The sequence below is a fragment of the Leptosomus discolor genome, chromosome 4 (assembly GCF_034619465.1).
Source record: "Leptosomus discolor isolate bLepDis1 chromosome 4, bLepDis1.hap2, whole genome shotgun sequence".
NCBI lineage: Eukaryota > Metazoa > Chordata > Aves > Leptosomiformes > Leptosomidae > Leptosomus > Leptosomus discolor.
This window is the reverse complement of record NC_141394.1, coordinates 54,173,951-54,200,817: the sequence shown is the minus strand read 5'-3', so window position 1 is coordinate 54,200,817 and position 26,867 is coordinate 54,173,951. Positions and strand designations below refer to the sequence as shown.

General features: G+C 38.3%; 1 protein-coding gene across 3 annotated transcripts in view; it reads right to left on the bottom strand.

The window, feature by feature from the left end:
* FRYL (FRY like transcription coactivator) overlaps nt 1–26,867 on the bottom strand; it is a 147,910-nt gene that overhangs the window by 103,101 nt on the left and 17,942 nt on the right. For all 3 annotated transcript variants that reach the window (XM_086463977.1, XM_086463979.1, XM_086463980.1), the window contains exon 2: nt 2,776–2,975. In XM_086463977.1, coding sequence (XP_086320103.1) covers nt 2,776–2,975 — 200 coding nt within the window. The remainder of the gene's footprint in view (nt 1–2,775; nt 2,976–26,867) is intronic.

The following is a 26,867-nucleotide window of genomic DNA, read 5'->3' as shown; positions in this document are numbered from 1 at the left end:
GCTGGTACCATGCCTCACAGTCATCCTTGCTCAGCTGAGGAAGAGCATGTTAAGCTACAATAACATGTGTTTGAGCCTTTTTTCCTTTAAAACTACATACTAACACAAAAGACTTAGAAAAACTGACTTTAAAAAAAGTGTTTTAATCTAATTTACTCACTAAAAGGACGATCTTCCTTCCTGCAGTTACGCTCACTACTCGAATAATTTATTTTAAGCATCTGCTGATACACTCTTTCTGTAACTTTGGAAACTGTGGTATTAAAATTTTGCAAGCAGAGGACTCTTAATTAAACGAGTGAAAGGAAACTGCTTTGTTACTCACTGAGTATGTAAGTAAATTCACAGCCAGAGAAACCATTTAGTTACTTTTTAAAATCACAAGTCAGTTACTTCTAAATGAAATCCACACATCTAGCCAAAATGGTACCATTTCCTCACCCCTAGGTGCTGTTTTATTATTATTTTTTAATTAATTTTTGCTCCCCTACTAGCATGTTCATCTTCAAGTTTTAAAAAGTGTCTAGCTGCTAACTTTAATGGGTCTGGCTCCAAATTCTCTCCAACGGCATCATCCAACAGCCTAGTTTCATCTAACACATTAAAGATTTATGTCATACTATATATATATATATTCTCCACATTATTATCTGTAGCCAAGCCATCCCACAAAACCAAATCACCCTAAAATGATAAAGGGTTTTCCTCTCTTCCATTAAAGCCTTTTCTCTAATCTCAGTCAGTGCCCTTCCCGTGCCCTTTCAGCCTTTTATCTTTCTTTTTAAATGTCATACACTAGAACTGAATATTCAGTATTTATATCAAATACTACGTACAAAAATAAAACCACTTCAGTACTTTAATACTTCCTTTCACTGAGACACCTAAGGATTCCCCTCTACCTCTGTGTGTTATAGAGGCTCAGGTTGTTTTACTTTTCCATAGCTTTTGGCATCTCTTTTAAATTGCTCATTTTCTATATAGTCCTTCCTTCCCACCAATATAAAGTAAGGAATACTGGCTATATGTGTAAATTTACATTTGATTGCTTTAAAAAACATTTTGTTTAAAGGAATTCAACTTAGCAAATGAATCCAGACAGAACCGTTAAAGACCTTTGCAAATGACTACTCCATTAATAGATGTAATTTCTTATTTTATCCCAAAGAATTTTATACATATTGTATACACACAAAATATAAATTTCAGCACCTTAACAGTAACTTGACTAGGTTAGACTTCATGCAATCCCCACAAAACCTCACCAGACAAGACAGCTGGGAATCACTCTTCTTTAAGAAGTGCGTTATTTCATTAGTTTCAAGGGTTTCCTAATTTTTAATCTGGTGAGATGTTTTGATTTTATATGATTAACAGATTTAAAAACGCTTGTTTAACTAACAGTCAATGGTGTGGCAGGGAGACACAGCCCAGGATTGATGTCAGAGGATTTATTTAATCTGGTCTATGGACAAGTTTTGTAGCACAAGTGAACTCCAGGGCTGTTGCATTTACCTTGCTACCAGTATTCCGGTTAGGAGACTTAACTCCGAACTAGCTGTGTCTACAGGAAAAGCCCTCTTCAGCTTGTCTGAATTACTGCCAGTCTATGTCATTCTGTCCAAGCACTACCCTCCTGGTACGTTTTGCAGATGAATGGAAAAGGGGCTGAGGGAGCAGCAGCAGGCAGGCAGGCCACCCTGAGTGGAGCTCTCTGCCTTTCCACCCACAGCATCACCACCCCTGGAGCTCTCCTCTCATTTCTCAGCGGGGTACCCTTCACCATTTGCCTGCCTCTTTTCCTATAAAGTTTCTGTGTTTTCTTCTCAAATCCTCCTGAATATCTGAGTCTTTTAGAAGTCCGTAAGGAAACAGAGAAGTGACGTTTAAGTTGTAGGCTTGCCTGGTGTACAGACACACACACACACACACAAGGTATGCCTAAGTAGGTGTGTATGAAGGAGTGTTTCCTTTTCCTCAGCCTCTGATCCACTAACGGTTTTAGTTGAAGATGATTCCATCAGTGACACCACAAAACATGTTTAGCCCCATTTTTGTGTTCTTTTGGACCGCTTCTTAATAACATTTTTTCCTAAAGTTTTAAAACTGGGACTCAAGTGCTCACACGTGCACTTCTGCATATGAACACTTCTGCAAGCAGCAGTTGTAGAGGCCTTCTGTGAGCCAGCCCTCTGCGAGCTACAGCTTCTCACCTGCTCAGCAAATTTCCAAGTTAACAAAACCCCTTTTTCCCCCCAGAAATTTCCAAGTTAAAAAAAATCCATTATTTCAAGATCACGTGGTCTGGATCACCAAAAGAATTTCGCATTTTGCCTGATCTGCCATATATGCTGGCTACTATATCCTTCCAGGTGTCAGTGTCATTACTTTGGGAAAGAAACCAAATGCATCTTTTCTTGAAAGTGTATCGTCAAAGTATTATTTCAAAGAAACATCAACAGGAAACATACTTCTCTGTGTTAATGAGGGAACATTTTTTGTTGTTGCTATTTCCTTTTGTAACTTTACAGAACTTATAAATACTAAGATGTCTTGTTTCCAGTAACCACTACATAACAGTTTTAACGGAAGTCAATAAAACAAAATCCAGGTAGCAACCCTGTTTGTAGAAGCCTATTTATTCCTGAAGTAATCCCTTTGAAAAGTCAACAATATCTGGGGATGTTTTTTCAGTAACCATACATACTATAAATCAGCGTAACTTAGAAAAAAAGCAGGACCATTTCAAGGGATACTATGAAAAAAAGGACTCACCAAAGGTTCAGCCATTACAACTTCAATTTTCTTTTCAGCTTGAACAGCAAATTCAGCAAAGAGGCTTTTGATGACATACTCGCCAGGTTTGACATCTGGATCAATAGTAATGTTAGACATGATGATGCCTCTCTTTTCCCAGGTGGAAACAACACTTGGAGAAACTCTGCGTTTATTTGCTCTGCTGGGTGGTGTGGAGGCTATAAGAAAAAAAAAAAGAAAAATAAAGAGCTATAAAGCAGAGCTTCTAAACACAGTGCCTGTCACTTCTTTATTTTCCCATCAACCACACAGATGAATTCACACAGTAAATTCTGTAAACCAGGAGGAAATAGCTAGCTATAACATCCAACATTTTTTTTAATTAGGTGGGAAATTCTACTCTAAGGTGCATAAGGGTTTACAATGTAACTCTTTTTTGTTATTGATAAAATGCAAAACTGTCTTCACTGTGTGAACCACCCCATTCCGAATACAACTACATGATGATCATGATAAAGATCACAGCTTTTAATATCTGCTATCTTCAGTTCAAGCATGACTGAAAACCAAAAGGCTCCATGTAAAGGTTTATTTCCCTACACCATGAGAAGCATCTTGAATCAATTTTTATAAATTGTCCAGGAAGTTCAAATTCCTACTTGGTGTTCAAGTATCTTCAAGAGAAATATTTCCTTGGCCTCTCTTGGCACTTTTTTGTCACTAAGCTGATTTTCCTAACAAGAATGCAAACCCTTGATAGACATGTTATACTAACTCTTCTTCTCCACTCTCTAGTCACAAATCTAAAAGACTTGCTCCTTATCAGAAATACTAATTAATCGATCAATATAAATAACACTGGATATATTTAGTCTCCCTCTCTAAGTACCAGTGCTTTCAACATATACTGAAATTGTCATATACTGAGTTTACATATATTTATCCACATCGACTTTATTTTTCTCCCTAAGCACTCAAAAACATTTATTATCACAGCTGTCAGCCAGTGTGTACTGCAGCACCAAAAATCAGGTATCAGAACTCAACTCATACACGAGTTTCACACAGACATAACAATTAGAGTAAATAATTACAATTCTCTTGCACACTATAAATCCAAATAAATACTGACATCTCTAATGATGCCCCAGATCTATCCAGGAAAGTCTGATAGTTCTCTAGCATATTCCATGACTGCAGACATTTTTTTAACTGATATTAGGGATTGATATTAAGAATTCTTACCTATTGATATTAAGATTTTATTTTCCTAAGGTAGTTGTGTAGGGAGCTTAGTCTCAGTCTATTGTATTGCATACCACGATTTGTTCAGCTAAGCTTCTTTAAGGCTTTTTTCAGTTAAAGTGTGAGGTGACGCACTTGGCCAATTATGATGAATTTGTAAAATTTTTGTGTGTTTTTCAACTTGTGCATGTACAATTCCTATTAGCTAAATATTAACCACAACTTCTACTCAAACAATTTTCAGTGTCCAACTCATTCATGAAAATACTGGTTTCCATGGAGACCAAACCGTTGGTACTTCACATCTTCCCAAATCTGAGTTTCAGCCATTCATCATTTCTTCACTCAGTTCAGAAAGTTACGTTTTACGTAACGCAGACTCCCTCAGCTTCCACTGAAAGCAATCATTTATCAAGTGCATTAGCGAAGCGAGCAATTCAGCAGGAGTGAAAACAGAATGGTCACAACTACCTCAGCCTCTAATCAAAAAGGAAGGTTACCTTGCATTAGGTTGTGAGTACTACCTATCTTCCCCTAAGTAATTTTTGTACCAACTTACTGTTTAGTTAGAGTAATGCATACTTTTTCCTGTACGTAAATTGCAGTGTGCTGTCTTCGAAGGACTTGCCAAGGTCACAGAGCCGAGTTCCCAGCAACTGGGGGCAACACCAGAACGTCATGCACACACACTGCCTGCCATAAAGCATTTCTGAACAGCCGCTAACACTTTGATCTAGTACTTTGATCTCAGTAACAGAGGTCCTAAAAGACATAGAAGAGCGTGTGCCACACAGCACAGGCAACAGGAGATCAAAGACACTGCCATGTTCTAGATCCCTATGGTGGAAGTTCACTAGATCAAAGTACATAAAGGCATTAAGAAACAGCACAAAGTGCATGCTGCACAAGAACCCAAAACATCTGACTTTAAAGACAAATTCTTTCTTATCCCATTTCTGATCTGATGATTGGCTTGTCCCTCAAGACAGAACAATAAAAGTGTCAGGTGCTTTAACAAATATTTCATTTCTTTACAATGTCCACATTCTCCAGCAGCCATGCTCTTGTCAATCCTAAGGCCCGACGCTTCCAAAGGCAGCCCAGGAAACGAGAGAGATGCAATACGTGTCAAGAACGAGAGCACAGAGGTTTGAGGAAAGAAGAGGAGAAAAGAAGGAATATATCCTTCCTAGCCATAGCAGGTACAAAGAGAAATACCAAGTAGGAGACTGACAAAACAGAAAAATGCTGCAACACACAGATGTTGAACAACTTTCCTTTCATCTCCATCTGCAGATGAACAAATAAAAAATAAAGTACCTAAGGACTCCTATCAGATACCACATGTTTCTAAGTAAACTGTTGCTTTTATCCTAAATATGAGAGTTTCTACGCAAGCTAAAGCTTTGTTCTACTCAACAGACAAACTGGACTCTATTAATTTTAAGTTACATATTGAAGCTAACAGATTGGAAAGAAATCAGAGAAGTTTAAAACTCCTTTTGATCATCATCAGCTGTGTCTGGCCAGAAGAAATTTAGCAAAGCAGCTCCTTTGGCTCTTTCTAGACTTATCTACTGGAGTATGCCCAATCCCCACATGGTCAGGACTGGGGATGTAAGGGAACATGCCACAGCTCCACTGCAGTCCACACTCCTGAACAATGAGAAGCTGGTACTCAACCAGCTCTTGTCTCTCTATAGGAAAACTAAGAAGGACTAACATGCTCCTTAACCCAGAACTACATCTAGATTTGCTTTATGTAGACGAGTCTTAATAGTGTGTTTACACAATACATTTTTGTCTCCAGTTTTCAAAGATTGCCTTAAAAAGTCCCTATCATTTACAAATCAGGAAAACATTGAGAGCTGATCATCTTCAAAGCACTGTCTTTACTTCGCATTAGTAAACTAATCCTCAGTACGAGACCATCTTAGTATGTTAACTTTCAAAGCCACAAAACAGCTTCTCTCACTAAGGATGAAACCCCAAGGCTGTTTAGACTGATCTAAAGCCAGGCATACTGCACGCAAACCCTCCCCCCAGGCCCATGTAACAACACAGGAAATCAACCCAAAATGGGTAAACTGGACAAAACCTAACCCCAGCAAGAAAAAAAGAAGCAACTGGACAAGAATCAGACCAGCTCCCAGAAGTGTTGCAGAGGGTACGACCCTGAAGCAGGGAAACACGGTACCAGGACAGCCAGCAATGCCACAGACCCCACTCCTTGGCTGTAGTTTCACACAGCCCCCTTTGGGTGGCATAAGCTGCAGGATGGTCAAAGGCTGCAATCTCTCCCAGCCAGTATCTCCTTCCCTGTATCATCCTGCTCCTCTGCAAACATACACAAGTGTTCAGCTGTGTAATGAACTGAACTGGAAAAGCAGCATACGTATTGACTTTTTTCCCCAGGTTAATTTTGACACAACCAGTTGCCCAATTCGCTCACCACATGACTGCACGTACGCTTGTGCCAGCACAGAGGAGAGTCAATGCAGGGACAGCACTTGCCTTTTTACTCTTCCAGCAGCAAAGCAGAGTTAAGGCTATCCTATAGTCATACACATTACTAATCTCTGTGTTTACAAGCACAAACTCTTCAGCCAGTATTAAACCTCCCTCAACAAAACAAGGGAAAAATGTCAAACTGAAGCAATTACAAACGCCGCCATGAGAGGATTACAAATATCTTAGTTTTGCTGAAATGCCAGCATTTTCAAAAGACAGAATAAATGACTAGGATTTACTTTCATCTATGAACTTGCTGAGGACTCTAATTCATGACAGCATTAATAGTTCACATTAATGACTCTTGCCCTGCATATGACAGTGTTCATGGCTTTTTCTGCTATGTAAAACTAGTCAGTTAGTTAAACACACACAGGAAAAAAAACAGGAGGGAAAAAGGGGAGGGAGTTTGACTGTGCTTAATAAGAAAATATATAGTAGTTCCTTAAAGGAAAGCCAAAATCTATTACCAGATTTCTTAGCTAGGTCAAACAACTTCATTAGCTGGTATAACTATGTTCAGTGGGATTCATTTACTCATGAACTTGCAACTGATAACACTGTAGGAAGGGTCTACATGGCTTTACATAGCATGATTAATGGGGAAAAAAAACCTCATTACAGGACAGGATTAAATAATTTCTTTCTGCTATTCTTTGCCACCAAAGCATAAACCATTCTCTGCTCTTAGCTGGAAGAGAAAATTTAAGTTTCAAACACAGTTTTGAAGCTTCAAAATATGGACCATTCTACAGAACTTCAGATGAGTTCTGGAACCAAAAATCATACCACTCGCAACAGTTCAGAAACAGAAAACTACTTTCATAAATCACTTGCAAACGCTGAATGTTATTCACTTGAAACAATATCCTGTTTGTATGCTCTGATGTGAGCTAGCGCTAGTGGGAAATCTGGGAGCAAGTGCCATAGGAAATCTCTGTTAACCAGTATTGTTTGGTTGCTAAGGCCACACCAAATTGTTTGGATAGTTTCAAGGAACAGTAAAACAATACAAAGGATAATTAGACAGACGACATACTCCTAGGTCAAAAGGCAACACGCCCTGATATATGCTAAATGAGAAAGAAAGTTGTTTCATGTTAAACACAAGTGTCCAGAACCAGGAAAGGTTACTTAATACCCAAGCTGATATTAAAGAATGCTATTTTTATCATCCTGCTTCTCTCTGTATAGTTCAAATACATCAAGTATTTAAGGATATAAGTAGTGTCCTATTTACCAACTAGATTATTCAGGATTCAAACATACAAAGCAGGTACCAAAAGGCAACAAACGCACCCCAGCCTGTGACAGTCAATGAGTGCATTTCACTTCATAGTTAATATGAAATGATGAACTTTAGCTTTTGTACACTTTTTTTGGTACTACTTTATACTTAGCCAAGTGTTGACACTTCATATGTGCTTTGAAGTTGAAAAAGCTTAAAAAGTTAAACCTATCTTTCCTGTGTCCCAGACCAGCAGTCTTCTTCAATAACCTTATCACTATTCCACAATTCTGCAACTCCCGTAGACCATCAGGTTTCTATTTTTCCGAAGTTTCCATACTTGTATAGGCGAAAAAACTTAATTATTTGAATGACAGAAATGATGAACATCGTTATGAAGACAACAAAGTCCAACGTGTACTGCTCTAGTAACAGATGCACATTCCGAATCTTAGCCTCCAGTCTGTAGACATACATAAAGGAAAAGCCATTTTTCACTTACATTTCTTGGATTTGCTTTCAGAGTAGCAACAGGAGGATGCAGTTACTATTCATTTATTCAGACAGTTTACCTGGGTTGCCAAAGCATGTGACAGCACAGTAGACCAGCCAGGTCTACTTCACTGTTTTTTGCCCAAACTATGTAGCACCAGCGACAGTGCACGGAGTCTGTCCGTAAGTTGGATTTATTACTGCCTTACCACCTCTAGCTGTACTGAATCCCAGCTGATCTCAAGCACAGCCAGCACCGCTACAGACACGGCACTGGCTGGTTCCTTGGTTCACCAGCATCACACAAGCACTGGAGTCAGCAGTCTTTAGAGAGATGGTGGATACTCCTGAGTTACATTGCATTTATCCAGATTTTTCCATTTATTTCATTAACACTCATTTACTAGCAAAATGTTACTCATTTTCAACTGTGTTAATAGATTACAATAAGAGAAGAAATTGCAAACTTGCAAAACATACACTTATTTTAACCACTTACAGTTAAATATTTCTATGCTATCCCGACTTTTTCAGTGATGTATATAATTCTCAATGATGTGCTTAGATCGACTAAGAGAATGAGATTCTGCTAGATGCCACTTTTTGAGGCATTTTTAGGACGTGTTTAAGAAAAAGTACCTAATAAAAACATTATTCTTTACACTGGTATGAAAACCTGAAAGTAAAGGGAGAGGCACAGCAGCCTCCTGACACCACAGTCATGTCATCTTACAAGACAACCTAAATAATGTGAATAAAATTCACAGCTGTTGCCAGTGAAATTACGTACGTATTAAGGGCCACTGACCACAGAAATTTTCATAGATTGTGTTACCTAGATATCCCTTTGTTTTACATACTATACATCTACTGATCGGTAATACCACAAATATAAATGCAGTGGTTGAAACGGAAATCAGTCCAAATACATTAGTATATACACGACCAAGAAAAAAAATCTGCTCTTTCTCCTGTATTACTCAGATATGAGTCTGGATACATAGCTCCTGGTGAACAAACATCCTATTATTTTCAATACAGATTACATGACTAATTCATCCAGTGACATGAGGTATGGCATTCCCTGTTCTTTCTCTGCATTGGCAGTATACAGCGAACTATCTTTGGAAAATGTTTAAGAAAGGTCATGGCTCACATGTCCCATTACACCACACCAACAGGCAAAGAAGAACCATTATCTCACTAACAAGCCACATTGACTAAAAGCCCAGGCTGCAAATTCTTATTCACCCCTCTCTCCTTCATTGATTTTATGTGAATTTGATGAAAAGAATTAAATGATCAGCAGTAGAGTACTAGCCAGTACTTCTGTCATGCATTTATGAAAGGTCACATGTTAATAAGATGAATGCATTACCTACCTGGGAAGTAGAAACAGGCTTAGAACTGGCTTAGTTCAGTGGTATGGTTCAGTGTAATGTTTGTAAAGCCAAGCCAAACCTAAGAGGAAGTTATACATTTATTGATAACTTCCCCTCCATGTCTAAATCGGAACTTACACTTTACTTCTGCAGTAGAAACACTTCCCTATTGACAATTTATTCAAGGAGCTTCAGGTATGTTTATATTACATTTTAGCCAAGCTCTGGAACAAAGAAAAATAAATGAATGTTGCATCAATAGACAGAAGATAAGTTTATTTCAACAAGTAGCTAGTTAAGCATATGGCTAAAATGTGACAGATGCCCTGTGAGGGAATACGGAAAGGAAAGGTTTTTTGAGTGTATTGCAGGAACTGGTACTATGACAGCTGAGTTTTCATTTGGACTCAAAAAAACATAGAACAAAAACCTCACAGAAATATTCTGAAGTTTTATCGTACAAATAATTTTTCTACTCCCAACAAATACGAACACTCCCCTCTTTATGGAAAATTGACTCAACTAGGAGAGCAGCTGCCGATTTGTCTAGTTAAGGTACTCACACGAAGCTTGTTTTCTGCTTTCAAAGCCTCTGAAAACACAGGCAACAAATTTAACTTTCGCTTTCCCCAAAACGCAGACTCCTCTGCCAGTAAACAGTAATACAAACATTACTTCAGGCCAACACAGAGACACAGAAGAAACACTAAATCATAAAATCTTCATCTGGCTATATGTAGTTTTCTAGGTATCTGGGCCAGATGACAATCCCTTAGACACAGTCTTGCTGCTACATATGGTCCTCAAATTTGAAGAAGTTCTGCCTTATAACTAGGTAGTTTTGTCCTTCCAAAGATTCAGTAGTCTTTTTCCCCACCGCTGTTAATATCTCTGACAATTTCATTCGTAAACTGTAATTTTTAGATTTTCATTTGGCATAATCCTTTCTAGAAATCTAAACAAACAGTCTCCCTGCAAGGGAGAAAGCAAAAGAGAAATATGTTTCGGTAATATTGCTTCAAACTTAAAAGTGATGGGTTTTGGGGTTTTGTTTGGGGGTTTTTTTTTTAAATCAATTTAATTTTAGAAGAAAATTTCTCCTCCATCTTTCCCACACCTATGAACACGGTCTCTCAGACGTATGAAGTCAGTCCCCTGTGTGTCAAACACAGACAAGTCCTTGAAAGGTCTCTCTCCCCCTTCTAAACTCCCCATAACCAAATTCTTCTGTAGACTTTTTCCTATATTCTCTGCCACATAGCATCTTTCCCCCTTTTTCATACTAACATTCAGACACTCCTTGAGGAAGTACTGTGAAGAGAACAAGAAATTCTTCTTGCCTAGCTGCTTTAAAGGTTGAGCAAATTCTAATCAGCAAATATTCCAGTCCCCGTCTGGGACTTCGTATCTTGCAGTCTCTTCCCCACTTTATTTTGAGAAATCTCAAAATAAAATAGGTATATTATTTCTTCCCTGACGCTCCAAAACAGACAGAAAGATAAAACAGATCACAGAGATAAAATCAGGAAAATTATTTTAAGCGCTGTTTTTTTGCCTCAACTCAGATACAGGAGAAGAGAGAAACTGGGCTACAAATTTCTCTGAGTAAATCCTACTGGCTTTGCCACTTCTTAAATAAGGATGACGCTAGTCTTACCTTTATACATAGGTGAGAAGTGGCAACCCCACAAAACCTTCTTTCTAAACCTCTCTCACCTGTGGAAAGCAGCACCACTACTGACTTGCAAAACACCACTTTAAGTGTTTATCCCTGAGCAAAGCTTTATTTCAGGTTAAAAAAAAAATAATCACAGCTATCCTCTTAATTATCAGCAGAGTAACACATTATCCTCATACTGTATATAGAGAACCTGCTTCTCTGTAGAATTGTGATGAACAACAGCCACATGCATCACACACAATCACCTAAATCAGATGGGCAGGTATTTTGAATCTACAGATGATACAAAACACAATTACTTTTATTAAGAAATTTAATGGTTGAAAAAGACGTCAGATGTAACCTTCAGGACAGTGTCAGGACATCCAGGGCAGCCAGTCAGAAACAGACTATCGGTCATTTCTGGGCTCACTCTGTCCTCTGAGAACGTCAGACTTGAGAGCAGCAAAGGCTGCTACAAGCTACAGTCTCAAAGATACTTGCTGAAGCTTACCTGATCTCTCATGCTATGTAATTCCAATTTACTTAGTGTGGGATGGCAGGGCAGAACATCCCATCTATGGTGCAAATAACTACCTTTGCAAACAAGAAATTTTAAATTAAATTTTAAAAAAAAATCACTAAGATGTATGCAAGACTTATTTTACACATTTACATTTTAGAAAATCCTTAATGACGTAACATCTAGACATAGATGGAAAACACTGGCTGAAATTGCTATAAGCACATGCAAGAAGTACAGCTCTTTATGCGAAACACTTTACAGAGCCTTCTACGGTAGGCCATGCACGTAGATTATTATGAGACAGGAAAAAAAAAAAAGGAGACATTAAAAAAAAAAAAAAAAAAAAAAAAGACCAAGCCATATACATTGGAAAACAATGCGATAAAGCACAAAAATCGGAGGGGGAAGAGGAAACCAGTTTGAACTCAATTGTCTCAAGTCCTGCCCAGTCATTCTTGATTATGGCATGCCATCAGGAAATCCTGACCATTAAAGTTGGCCAGACCATTAAAAATTTAGTTTATGTCATTCCTTTTCTACAACTGCCAGAATAAGAAAGCTCTTCAGATAAACCATTTTAATTAAAATTCATATTTTTAACTTCTTAGGAAGACAGAAAATTTATTTAATAGCATACTTCCAAACTGCTAATATATTTGACATGCTTTGCCTCACTGTCAGAAAGCTGTTGTCATGCAAAATCAGCTTAAAATAATGTAAAAGATAAGTCTCTTTCATCTGTCCATAATCTCGAACACAATCCATCACATATGGTAGGATAAAGGCAGCAATGTAAAGGTTCAGGGCTGTAAGTTAAATTCCCAATGGTAACTTTCAGAAACACTCTTACTGTCCTGCAGTATTATATACCTGTAGCTTTCAATTCAATTTAAAGCTGCACATATAATAAAGTAAGTTAGACGCAATATATGAATTTCTGCCAGAAAAATCATTCTGTAATCAAGTTACAAACTTGTCAGAGAAAAGATACCACCCCAAGCACACATCTGTTAGTTACAAGCACACATCTGTTACCTACTGTCTTCTTTCCCAGTAGACTTATTGTGAAGACTTAACATGACCCTACTGTCAAAATACTTTGCACAGCACCAGTAAAATACTAGTGCTGTGTTGTCAAGTAACAGAGGTATGTATCCTGATATCTCAGCTTCCTTCAAAACACTGAACTATAATAACTGAGCATATATAACTGCCAAGTTTCACTCACAAATTTTGTATTCCCTCAGAACAGTAACCACGTAAGCATAAAAACCCCTGAACTTGTTTCTTTACTTCCTATACCTCACTGTTAGGCTTCTACAGCATTTAAGTCATACCTTCAGTAACAATGCAAACACAGAAGCAATTCTATTCCAGTATGACTAAACTGGGGGGGGGGGGGCGCGCGGGGGCGAGGGGGGAGCTTACACTAGTCATTTTAAAGAGCAATATCTGATGCTTATTTTTTATTTTAAATTATTACTGCAACAGGAGTAAAGATGACAATTTGCTTTTGAATATGGAGAGCAAGGACAGAATAACCGCACTTTGGCTTGTTCTGTTAGTTCTTCTGATCCACCTGCCTGCAGGAAAATGTAAACCAAGTCATGAAAGCACCACACATCTTTCCTTCAGTTCTAACTCCTGGAGTCAGGAGGACAACTGGAAGGCGCTCAGCTCTGTTGTTCAGTTATCTCGCATCAATTCCAATGATTTGTGCCATCAATTTTTTCTCTAAAAGCAGTTACAACTTCCTCTGACAATGTAAACGCTAAAAATGCTGACACCATCCCATGACTTGCTGCTGAATTCCCAGCCCGGCTGCAGCACTGACCCAAACTTCACCGAAAAGGACCCAGAAATAAGGTACCCACTTGAGCCTAGCAGGTATTTATATTCCTATCACCTGTATCAATCTTTTCCAGTATTTTGCCATTAACAGACTTTTTTTTTTTTTTTTTTTTTTTTTTAGTTTAAATAGAGGAAGTTTCCAGGGGAAGTGCAAATTCCTATTGAGCAAATTTGAGCTTGCCACGGGCAGTTTGGTTTCTCTCCATTCCCTCTCCTTGGGGGCAACTTGCGCAGCACAGAATGATGGTCAAATTCTCAAGTGACAGGTAAGTCTGCAAGTAAAATTGCACGCTCACTTTCTCCCCCATGCCGTTTCTGCTTAGTATGGAAAGTGTGCCCTGCTCAACCCACGGGGGTGGGTGAAGCAGTACAGAGAACAGAACACTTACTGCTAACAGAGATATCCATTTTCTCCTTCCTGGGTTATCAAATTGAAGGCTGCACCAGGCTGGAAACACACTGATGCTCCAAATCCTATGTTAAACATGAGCTAACAAAGGCAATAAAATTTTATCAATGCTTGCCTAAGTGATGTTAAATTAAGAAGCATAAGGGAGGCAAAGGCAGCAACGGGAAGATACACCAGTCAGGCCTGGGGACTAGAAGAGTAGAAAGAGAAAGAAAGAGAACTGTATTTGCTAGTGTTTATTCCAGATTTCCATATACAACGTTCTACAAGTTAAGAAAGTGCACATTTCCACAGCAGTGATGAGTGAACTCACTCCGAATAAAGACTTCATTTTTATGGTAAGCTAATTATGTGAAGAGAAAGAAAAGCACAAACTAAACCCTAAATCTAAAGCTTTAAGAAGTAATACCTAAAAAACTAAGGCAAGGATCATAGCATCAAAGGAATGCCCACACACCAATACACGGGCTGCACGAGCACCTTAATTCTAACACTTGTCACTACAAACACATAATCTACGATAAGTTTTTGTTTCCTTTCAATAAATTAACAGTTATGTATGCGCCACACACAAAAAATGCATCAAGTGGCAAGGTCAAAGTGATCATAGGCATGCCTTTATTAGCCATTAAGCAGAAAAAGGAATTTAAATACCTGCTCTCACCTTTCCTAATCCACATTTCTCTGGAAAAACAAAACTCCACATCCTCAGTTTTAAGAATTAAGGATATAAAAAGCCCTACTGATGCACTGTACTGAAAAAAAACCTCAATGCCAAAATGTTCAAATAATTTATGTTTTATATAATTTCCAAAAAGATAGTGTCAGAATCCAGCAGCTATTACAAAGTGTTCTCTCCCCGAGCACAACAGAAGGTAGTTTGTTTAACCCCCCGCTCCCACTGCCTGCTTATTCTTCTCTTGTGAGAAGAGAGCAATTCCAGCTCCCAGTACAGAGAGGAAAAGACTTTTCCTCATTATCCTCATTATGCTCATTATCCTCAATTATCCTCATTAATGTCAAACTGATACCTTTCCTGAGTAAATGCAAAAAGTAATGAATATTGGCAGCTTTGCTGTAAAAAGCTATTTTGGAAAAGGACTCTGAAGCATCAGCTATAAAGTAACCAATAACTTCAAATAGTGTATCGTTAAAAAAACACAACCTATTTTTTTAAAAAATCTATAAAGAAACCGAATTAATTTATTTTAATATGCTCCATATAAGCATATTAATATTTCAGATGAAAAATATTTCTACAAGTTAAAGCTCAAAAACACTGCATTAGCCCAGACTGGGTCTATTTACAGAGTATTTCCACATCTTTGTAAGTAATGGCCCTAGTGAAGTACTCAGAAATATTGTAATAGTATTTCTGATACTGAGGTATGGTTTGAAAAATTAAAGTATTAGATATACACACAAGGATTAAAAAAAACCCCAACAAACACACGCATTTGAGCATTGGAATATGCTCAGGCACACACAAATCAGGGTTAGAATAAGTCTCACGCATTAAGTATCAATTTCAGGAAAGAACAACTGTTCTACGCTCTGATTCTGTCAGTTTTGCCTAGTAATCCTCCATATGAACAAACAAGCTGAAAAGGGAAATAAACCTCTGAAAACTAACTCAATCTGTCATGTTTAACACAAATACAGCAAGGAGGGGGAAAGAAAAACCCCAACATTTTCAAAAGTCTATTCTTACAGTAAGTTTACTGAGGAGTCAAAACAACAGGAAACAAAACAACAAAACCCAATTTTTTGCACATCCAGGTAACCACCTAAATTTAATTGTCAAAAAAAAAATTTCATATCTGAACATATTCCCTAAATAAAGTCTTCTGCACTGAGGGGATCAACTCTTCTGAAAATTCAACCCTGATGGGTTTCAGTTCCCAGTACAATTAACCAAAGAGTTAGCACACAGGAGAGGTTGATTATTTATCAATTACAGCATAAATTTGCTTGTGATGGCACACATGTATCTTACAATGTTGTTGTAAATTCTCTGGTTTTACATTGTCTAGTTGTTTATTGTCTGTTTTTAAATTGCGTAGTTGTCTGTATTTTTCTGTTTACCAAATGCACTCTTCTGAGCCAAGTCCTTTCATTCACCAAACTCTACAGAAAAACCAGCAATGTCGGCTGCTGAGTTGGTGGTGGTCTGGGACGTCTATTTTCATTTTTCTTTGGGGAAAAAAGTTTGATGAATATGAAAATTAGAAAATATCTAGAAAATTCAGGATTGTTCACTAGGTCACTTATCCAAAATTGTTTTGCTTCTGTGGTTAGTGTGTGCATTGAATTTTTAGGCTCCTCAGCACTTTTTAGGTTTTTAACAGCATAAGGTAGCACTGAGTTCACATGAAGCCCTAATTAACAATACTTTTTTTAAAGTAAGCATGAGACACCTGTATTTCTACCCAGACCTTCTGAAGAAATTAATCTATGCTAACTGCAAATAAAAGTGAACCAAATTAGCAAGAATCTGAAGTTGTGCAACTCCTTAGGAAAACAGATTACAGCCTTCAGGGCTTTGTCTTCAGAGAAAGTGCATGGGCACAGCACAAACTTGGTGAAAAAAAATCTCATGCAGCATGCAGACATAGCGAGCACTCGAACTGGACTTCTGTAAAAAGACAATACTAAGTGCCATGCAGTGCTATTCTTAGACACCATAAACACACCGAGCTTTCACAGTTAACAGCTTGTAAGTTCCAGGGGAGGAGACTAGTCACATCTGAAATAAAAATAGGTTATCATATCCTTGTCCACGGAACTCCAAAATACATGGCTAAATTGGTCATTTAAAAGATTTGAGCTATATGTACTGGAATTCAAAGAAAAAAGAAAAAGCTTTTTTCTCCTACCTTTCTCCACTTTCATTTTAACTTTTTATCTGATTCTAATTTAGAATCCAGAAAGTAGTCTGCTTTCTCCACAGTAAGAACCTTTATCTGGTTTCATACATTCTTATAAGCTCTAAAAAGCATTGCAGAGAACTGCAACTGAGAGGCTCAGACTGGTACAAACAGGAAGGTCTGGCTGTGGAGGCACCAGGGGAAGTGGGGCTCCTGTGCATGGCCTGTGTGAACGACACCCGGGTGAGTGGGTCATGGAGACCCACCCCTACATCCATCTGCAGTTTGACAACTCACACAGATCTGGAGACAAAGAAGCGTGGTAACATGTAAAATCTCACAGAGGTGGGAGAGGACGGAGACACTGATCACTGTTAGTTCCAAAAACACAGATCCAAAAACTGTTGGCAACAGAAGGGGAACCCGGGACATCAGGAGAATGAGGCACCTGGTGTCCTTACCTCCTGTACCATGGCTACGGATATCAGACCTAACAGCTGGACACATGCATCATGGTGCCTTTTTGTTGGACAGACACCTTGACCACCCCTGTCCTGGTACACCCAGCTGCTGGACGGACCTCTTGGACACACGTGCTGGGGCTTGAAAGACTGTGAGAGCGAGTGAAAACTCTTTTTCTCCCCCCTCAGTTCTTAATTTAAGTAACATCTTTCCCTCTTAGAAGGTCTTATATTCACATCTGCTACATGGTTTATACAATGTTGCAACAGCATTTCCTATACTGTTTTCCGATAAAAATTAAATGACAGGATTCATATTTTTGCAGGAAGACACAGAAAATATCCACAGTTTATCAGCAAAGTAACAGAGATGCTCACCTACAAACTGAAGTATAGTAAAATCTGTTCTGAAGTGTTCCATGTTGAGGGACAGGAATAAAACTATGTTTTTATATAAAACCGTATTTTAAAGAGAGCAGCCTGTAAGGAGGCAGGACAACTGTATCACAGGTACATTCAGAACTGTAGTCATTTGAATACTACCAGTTTTTGAGGCTTGAAAAGTAACTAAGCATCTAACCATATGCACTGACACCAACTATGGCTTGGTCATTAACGACAGGAGCAGTATTTGGGTGGTATTTAGAAGACTACACAGTTCATCACAAATATAAAAGAGGAAAACAAGAAATATACTGGGAAAAAAAGATATGAATCTATTAAGATTCTGATTCAAAAATTCTCCAATGTCTGGCCCTCTTCAGGAACAGAGAGTAAAATTCCCTAGTAGAGGATATCACAAAAAAATGGTTGTGTAATCCACAACGCTCCTTACTACTGCTACATGAATTAAAAAAATAAGGTCACTTAGGTTACTGACCAGAATTAGCAGACAGCTAGCTAATGCCACCATCTCCCAAGCTGCAATATATACATATACTGGCTGCATTATTTTGAAAACAGAGCAATACTTGCTTCACTCTTGTTCAGGTACACTATTACCAAAACTGTTTTTATGTGTTGACCAACTACTCCCATACAACCCTAGAAATCTCAGCTTCTCTGGTCAAGGTTTTGGACCTCAAGCTTCCTCAGTACATCACAGTTACACAGGCAAAATCTGTACATATCCTAAGAAAACATTACCTCATTAATCATCCTACCGTAATGAAACACAGGCTAGATTAACAACTGAACAACTTTTGAGTGGGACAGAAGCAGAGGGCAGGGAAGCAGTCTGCCTGCAGTGGGACTGTGCATTAACTACGGAGCTCAGTCAGGGGTTAGAGTCTCAAAGCAGCGAGTGCTCTGGTCCCCACACCTGGAAGGAGACCAAATGCAAACCACGAAACGATAACGAGCTCTGGCCTCTGCTGACTTATACTCTCAGTTAGTGACCTAGAAATTTTGAGTTTCGCATCTAGAGCTCATCACTCATCTTTTTCCCTGACAATGTGGTATTTAAGTTTGTATGGTCACATATTGACAATACCATGAAACACCAAGTTTTAATCACGCTGTAGCAGTCCATTTCCCTTCTGAGCTGACTACAAGTTTGCTAGACCCACAGAAGAACAAGATTATGGTTTTCTTCCTCTGCAGATGGAGAACAGGAGGCAGTCTGACCAGCAACGTGCTGCTACCCCACAGCCACAACTCAAGGGGAGAAGCAGTGTTTAACCTTCAGAAATATGTTACCAATACTCTGCTAAAACAGCTGCACTGGGCAAGAAGCACAGGACAGGAAAACAGAGGAAACTCAAGAGAACTCTATCAGTTTTTCCCCTAATCGTAGATGCTGATGAAAACTTGCGACCCTTCAGAAGGCTCTGCCACCTCAATGGAGTTACAACGCAGACCGCACACAAGCAAACATCTTCAAGTTAACAAGACAGATCAATACATTCAAACCTTAGAAATACCCTGTCCCCCTCTCACAAGACTTTCAGGCAAGACACAAGCAAAGCACACACACATTACAGTGTCATCAACTCAGAAGGCTAACTCAGGCCTAGCCTACAGCTCCTGGGCAGTACCCCCAGTCAGCAGGAATCGGGGACCGAGGCTCCTGAGAATTACAACCCTGCAGAGAAAATCCTGTCAAAGCAGCACAGCTGCTCTTCCGCACCTTCATGGGTCTCCGCCACTTCTCCCAGTCCCCAAATAGCTATTTGCTAAAGCTATTCAATATTCACAATCACTTTTTGGCAGTCAGTCGTTGTAACTTTAGTCTTAAAACTGCAAATACAAAATGAAATCAAATCATTATCAAGGACTCGACACCGTTTCTTCTTGGCACCTTGAATGTAAATGGTCTCAGCAGAAGTAAGGAAGTACAGAAGAGCTTTAGAAAGTACTAAATAAGTGCAAGAATATATTTAATAAACCAGTATCTAAACTAAAATTAACCAAGGAATCAGTACTTCCTCACTTCAGGTCTTCAGAATAAGCAGTGCATACTATTTTTTTATTCTGAAAACTTCCATCTCTAGGAAGACACCAGTTTGGCACAGCGAGATTCAATTTTAGCGAGGCTGAACTTCAGCTCAGTATGTTTCTAAAAGTTTTCATGCTCAATGGCGGCATAATTCACATCCTTCACCACATTTTGGAGAGTGAAATCCTACAGGCTTGCTTCCAAAAATACAGAACCAATGTTTGCACTCTCCCTAGGGCCTCCCAGGCCCTGTCTGGCCATACTCTCCCCTAGTCGATTAAACAAGCTATGTTCTGGTTTCCTTCACTGTCTCCAAGATGAGCACTCTAGTTTTCCAGTTATAGTATCCTCTTCAGGGATAATGCAGCCATAAAAGACAGGCAAAAACTATAAATTAAAAATAAATCAGTAAGTAAAAATTATTCAAACAATCCTTTGAACAGTACTACAACGACAGATGCTAGGAAAACTTTTAACAGTGGAGTCTCTTTCCTTTTGGTCACCTTTAACCATATTTGTGAAACCTGGTTTTGCTCATATTCTTTTACTTAACATAATTATTTCAGAATTGGTGATACACTTTCACTTTCTTTCCTATGGAGGAATAATTATAGCTTGAAGTACCCTTTCAGGGTTTTTTAAATTATTATTTAAGGAAAAAAAAAAAAAGAGACAGAAGACAACTTCAAAAATCTTTCTCATCCATGCACTTCTGCTAGGGAATTTCTATATTTCAGATTCCTCCTTTCTCTTTTCCTATTCTGTTCATTTCTGAAGAAACAGAGGTTCAAAGATAAGAATACCCCTACAAGCAGAACAATGCACAACTCTACCTTAATATCCCCTGATCAGTCTATCATGGGTTTCTGGCCACAGCGTCTTGAAGAGCTATTAAAAAACCTTTGAACTTCTCAGCCAAACCTCAGTACATCTGGGTTAGCTTCCTTCTTTCTTTGCTTTGCTGTCATAAAAATGAAGTGCCAGCTGCCAGCCTCTCTTTTTTCCAGGACAAGACCTCATTTGTAGCTGAGAGAACAGTAAAAATCTGGTGATACTTGGCCCAACTGGTATGTCCTGCTGACAGCTGGCACAAACAAGATGCTAGAGAGAAAAAGGAGGCAGGTTCCCACTGAGATGTCAGACACTTCGTTTTCCAAGTCTAACATCAGCTGCATTTGAGCCGCTGAGTTGTTACTGACCAGTGACCCTGGTGCACCAGCACCCTCGCAAACATCACAGTTCCTAACCTGGAGCTCTTAAGTCCTAGTTCAGCAGTGTGAAAAAAGGAAGCAAACAGCGATAAGGAACACAAGAAGGAAAAGGAAGAAAACCAACAATTCCTAAGGCTACTTATGCCGCTTTGATAGCACTGTGAATATAACAATTCTTTCCAATAACCATCAATTAGTTTTCATTGACTTGCAAGGGTTTAAGGCATTCATACATCTTTCTAGACCAGCATTCTGGTCTGCAGCAATTGTCTACAGAGGAAGCTTCAAAAGTATAGTTGAAAATATCCCCAAATGACACGCCAGCTGTGTCTGATGTGCAGAACCTGAGGAGTCATTTGTACTTCCCATGCTGAGCTTTCCTAAGATCTCTGAGAAATTAATTCCTTCTATAACCTGAACTAATTTTTGAGCAAGAAACCTATAAATATTAATGTTTTAAATGATTTTTTTTATTTTAGAAGCTTGAAATGGCTGTTTTTAAAACTCTTAGCATTCTATTTCTCAGGCTATGTAAATCTGAAGAAAAGTACTCTTTCTCCCCTTGGGATTTTCAAATTTCTTGATTCTTAAGAGAAGAATGAGAAAAGGTAAAGAGTGAGGAAAAATATTTATATGCATGTTGTTTTCTACTACTCTAAAAGCATTATATATTTATTAGCATTATTTATTCTGAATTGAGTCAAATCTGTCCTACGCATACTGTTTTTCATGTTCTCTAACTATACCTATCCAGGGCATTGAGTCTGAAATCTGATTAAAATAATTAAAGTCATAAAACGTGTAATTCTGTAACTGTATTTTCCACCTCTAGCTTTTTGACCATCACTGTATTTTAAAAACTTCTTGATCGGTCCATAAAAATTCCTGGATTTGTCTAATGAGAGTTCATATCAATGCAAAGCCAAAGATAAAAAGATTATTTCTTTCTATACCTTAATTTTTCAATAATTAATATTCTAATATTAAAAGTAATTAAAACAAAGCAATTCCATGCCACAATATTTTTTCTTCTGTTATTGCATCTTGGCAGTCTGTTACACAAATTATATGTCAGTAAACTCCCCTGAAATTTCTCCCAGAAATTAGTTACTACCAGACCTACTGACGTAAACCTTTGCTTGTGACATTCGCACAGGCAACTGGCAACACCAAGAGTTCAAACTCTTAATTCATATTTAGAGTAGCATGGCCCAGTGTCTTTTAGGTTCTGAGCGCTCCTTTTGATTTAGAATGGCCTTTTCCTCTTTAAGTTTAAATTCATCCTTTATTTTGCTCTGTAGCTAACAGAATTTAAAAGTTCCCTTTGACTAGTATCATCACTCTTTGTAGAGGAATGAGGAAGAATATTTCTTTCTATACAGGGAAAAACTTGTAACTACGTGCAAACAGGATACATTATAGCAAACAACAGATTTGCTCCACAGAGTATTCTATAGCAGGCAGTCACCTTTCTAAATAAATAAATACTGTTTAGTCAGTGATTGCTTAAAGGTTATTAAATCTCTAGTGTCTGAACCTTCCCCTTCAAATACAAAAGCAGCAGAGATAGAGTTTTTTTTAAAAAAAAAAAAAAAAAAAAGTCAGCAGAAATGGGGTATTTGATATGGGTTGTTGCAACTGGTTTATCTGGAGCTTTCCTGAAGTCCATGCAGAGCATGCAGTTTATTCTAGCAACAGTAGCTGACAGCATGGTTTGTATTTGGGGCACTTTCTCCTTTCAATAGCATTCTCTTCTGCAATTTGAATCACTACAAAATCTAGTTATCGGTTTAGCAAAAAGTATAGTGCTTTAACAGAAAGAATGCCCCAAAGGAAAGCTCATTCTAGCACCACCATGCCTGATAAAGATAAATAATGTATATCCCAACACATAAGGTACTTAATAGAACAAAGGCATCTTATTTTAAAACTAATATAAAGAACCTCACACATGACAATCTTAAAAAACAAAACAAAACCCAAAACCCCACAGTTCAAGATTTCCACACTGATGTGCAGAGAAGTCCAAAGTAAGGTCCAAAACATCATATATGCTTATCTACTTATGACTGGTAAAAATCTGGTTACATACACTTCCCTAATGAGCATCCACGACCTTATGCCAAATCTACACGAAAAGCGTTTATAAGATAGACTACAGGCATCAAACAGGTAAGGCAGGGAAAAAGTATATATGTAAGTATGAATGTTTAGCAACAGTGAAAGCTAGACCAACCCCAGAATACACAAAAAATAATCACACAGCTTCAGTCATGCAGAAGAAAAATGAACCAATAGAACGAAGGCCTCTATACACGTGAGAGCCAGGCTCAGTGATGCAGCTGAGCTGAGACACTCATACACGCCCACTGAAAGAGGCAGCCAGCCTCTCACTGCTAGGCATGTGGTCCTGACCCTTGTTTTAACCAGGGATGATTCAGTTGGATAATTTAACCAAAAAAAAAACACCCAAAACTCCACCTTCCCAAGAAAATTCCTGATGATGTAATGACCCAAAACAGCCCACTGAAGGGATGAGACAAGTACCGCAGTTGGCAGGTGAAAAGGTGACAAGGCTGCATTGCTGGGGGCAAAGCCAACACTTTTGGCAAAGGTGATGAGCTCAGTCATCTTACAAAGCCTCTCTCGTCTTCATCCTGCTCACTTGACCCACATCTAATGGAGTGGGACTGAAAAAGTTTGACAGCTTCGGAACTTTCACTTTTGTATACTGGGTATTCTTCAGCTTCAGGGTGATACCTTGGTTTGACTAGTTTGGATGATCTACTTATAGCCTAGTTGTCTTCTTCCAGCGTACATCCATTTATAGACCTTATTACTTCAACCCTACCCTGAAAGAAAAGAAAAATAAAATAGCTATCTCCTCTTTACATAGCAGATTTTACTACACAGAATGTTACTGGCATTTCATTTAATCGAATTTATGCCAACATACCGTATATCAGGAAACGCAACGACTTGTGATCTTACGTGCCCCAAGAGGTACTGCACAAGTGGCCATCATTAAAGACCACCCGAGTTCATAAATAAGGCCAAATATGGAGGTTACACTCCATAATACCTTTAAAAAAATAAACTGACACATTCACATTAATCACAGGGTGATTAACTACTGACAAAAACTTGCTTTTCCCATGACATCATCTGACAGGCTGTGGAGAAGCCATCGTAAGCACGACATCCCTTCTGCAGCAAACAAACTTGCTGCTCCAGCAGTACAGGGATCTGTAAGTACATTTACTGTCACAAAGTAGACTTAAATACGCCAAAAAAAAAAAAAAAAAGAGTGGAATTCAGTAGCTTTTTCAAAACCTAACACAGATTTTGCTTCATCTTTCATTTAAAGATTTCACTTTTCAGTATGTCAAAACAATTTTGGAAGATATAATCATAAGGAAAAATTGGTACATTCTCTGGAGACAGTCTATGGAGTTTCAGTATACAAGATGACTAATAATTATCATAATTTTTTGAAGTCAAGGTTACAATTAAGAAAAAGTTTCCTACAAAGAGACAGAACACATTATTATTTGGGATGTTTAATGCTGGAGAAGCAAAGTTAATACCCTACTTAATACTGTACTCATTTAATTACTCTTAGTTTTTAAAAAGGCACCAAAAATAGTATCTCATGAAAATAAGATTTCTCTTGGTTGTGAAGTAACGCTGATTTTGCCACTGGAATATAAAACTGCCATTAGAAGATGCCTTAAAGTTCTCTAGAGCACTGTACTGCCACTGATAACTGCTACCCCAAAGGTCAGTTTGGAGGAGAAGCAATCGCATAACATCTCAGACCAATTTTTTCCCCAGGTTTATTTTTGCTTTGCAGTTTCCCAGCTGCTGGGAAAACAAGTTGAAATTTATCATACAACAATGACTCCTAGAATATCAACAAATTGTGCTTTTATTGTTTTTAAAAAGTATAAACCACTAGCAAACTGCAACAGAAGGAGCAAATCTGTCCTTTTGCTAAAGGCCCCCACACACCTCCACAGACGCTCGACCTCACTCCATCTCTCCCCAAAGAACAAGGCTGGCAATGAAACATTTGCTCCACAATTCTACATACAGTCCTTTTTCATTCACGTTCCTATCATGGCATTGTAAGGTGACCTCACCTTTCTTATTTAAATTACAGTTTCATTGCTGTCATCAAATGAAAAGCCACAGGATAAAAATGAACCTATTACATCTACTTTATTAAATACTCTATTATCAGAGCAGAACCTCTCTTGAGAGCCAAGAGTTCATTTTTGGTTGGTAAAGGAGGAAGTAATCTTCAGTCAGACTAATCCTGTGGGAAGGTAAGTGATTTTTCAACTCCGAATGCTTTTTTCATTCACAGAAAGAATGATTCTGAGCTATCTGCCAGGTAGCTCACCAGTTTTCATATGGTTGTCAGCACCTGGCAGCCATATCTCTAATAATTTACTTCCTTTTAATGTTGCTCCATTTATTTCTGATTTTGTAACAGTTATTCAAAAACGACTGCCATACAGGCAGATACAGGTCACTTTCCTGCCATGACTTTGTTCCCAGGCTCACAAGTCTAAGTAACTTTGAAAGTCACTGTCACAAACCCTTACCAAAAAGAGGCCAAGGGCAACAACCTTGATGTAGCTTTGGCAGGCGCCATGTTAGGAGCAGCCCTGTTCTCCTAACCGGTGGGAGTTCTTGAAATACATGCATGACTTCCGAATCAAGCTGAGCAATGCGATATGAAAATCTCATGAACCACCTTCAACACCAATTTACCAGAAGGAGGTAGGGACGAGTTCAGGGACAGAGAAGCATCCACAGGACAGGTGTACCCTTCTGTTTACCAGACAGACACACCACCACTGCAGCACAGCAACAGAAAGCTGCATATTCATTATTAGAAAGATAACAGATACATTTTTTGTTCTCTTTTTATTATCCAGAAGTAATTATTTATTTCTGAACCAGACAAGATTGTTAACACAGTAAATATTAGAAACACAGAAGAGCTTTTAAGAAAGCAGTAATGGGTCATACTCATGTTTACTGGAAAGCAGTTGTTCCCATCTAGACTGTAAGCCCCAGAAATACATGCAGAGTTTTCATTAAAACATATATCTTGCAGAAAGGTATTCATTACGTAATGCTTTTCGTTGTAAGCAGCACCACATTTGGGTTTTGAACCCGTATATTGTGTTAGCAAAAGCAATGCTTGTGGCATCCAGATCTCCTTAATCCTAAATTAAAGTTTTTGTGGACAAAATGTGAGAGCTTTCTTATACCAAACAACATAAATAACAATCAAAATGAGTATTTTGGCTATGGTATCAGAAACCTCAGAAGAATGGCTAAACAGATCACGTATTCAAACTGCAATGGACTAAACAACAGAACACCTAACTTTAACAACATGTAATTACATTATATTATCACAACTAAGATACCTTAAATACTATGGAGCCAAACAATCCGAGGACAGGCCAGTATAAAGCCTCCATTACATCCACAACTTCAGTAAGCACATAATTCTTAAGCGGGAACATCCTCACTTCACTGTTGGATTAAAAGAACATTCCTGACTCCATTTAAAAGAAGTAATGCCTAAAATTGTTGGCACACAGACAGCATTCCGAAACTAGGCCATACGAATGTCACTTCATTGTTGTTACTGAAAGAAAAAAGATCAACTACAATAAAACCTTAGCCAGCACTGCAACAACATTATGCCAGCTAAGCAAGCCCTTAACCAGACCCATGGAGCTTTGCTGCCTTTCTGTTACATACTTGAACACTCTCTACAGATGCTTATTTTTATGTATGTGTAAAT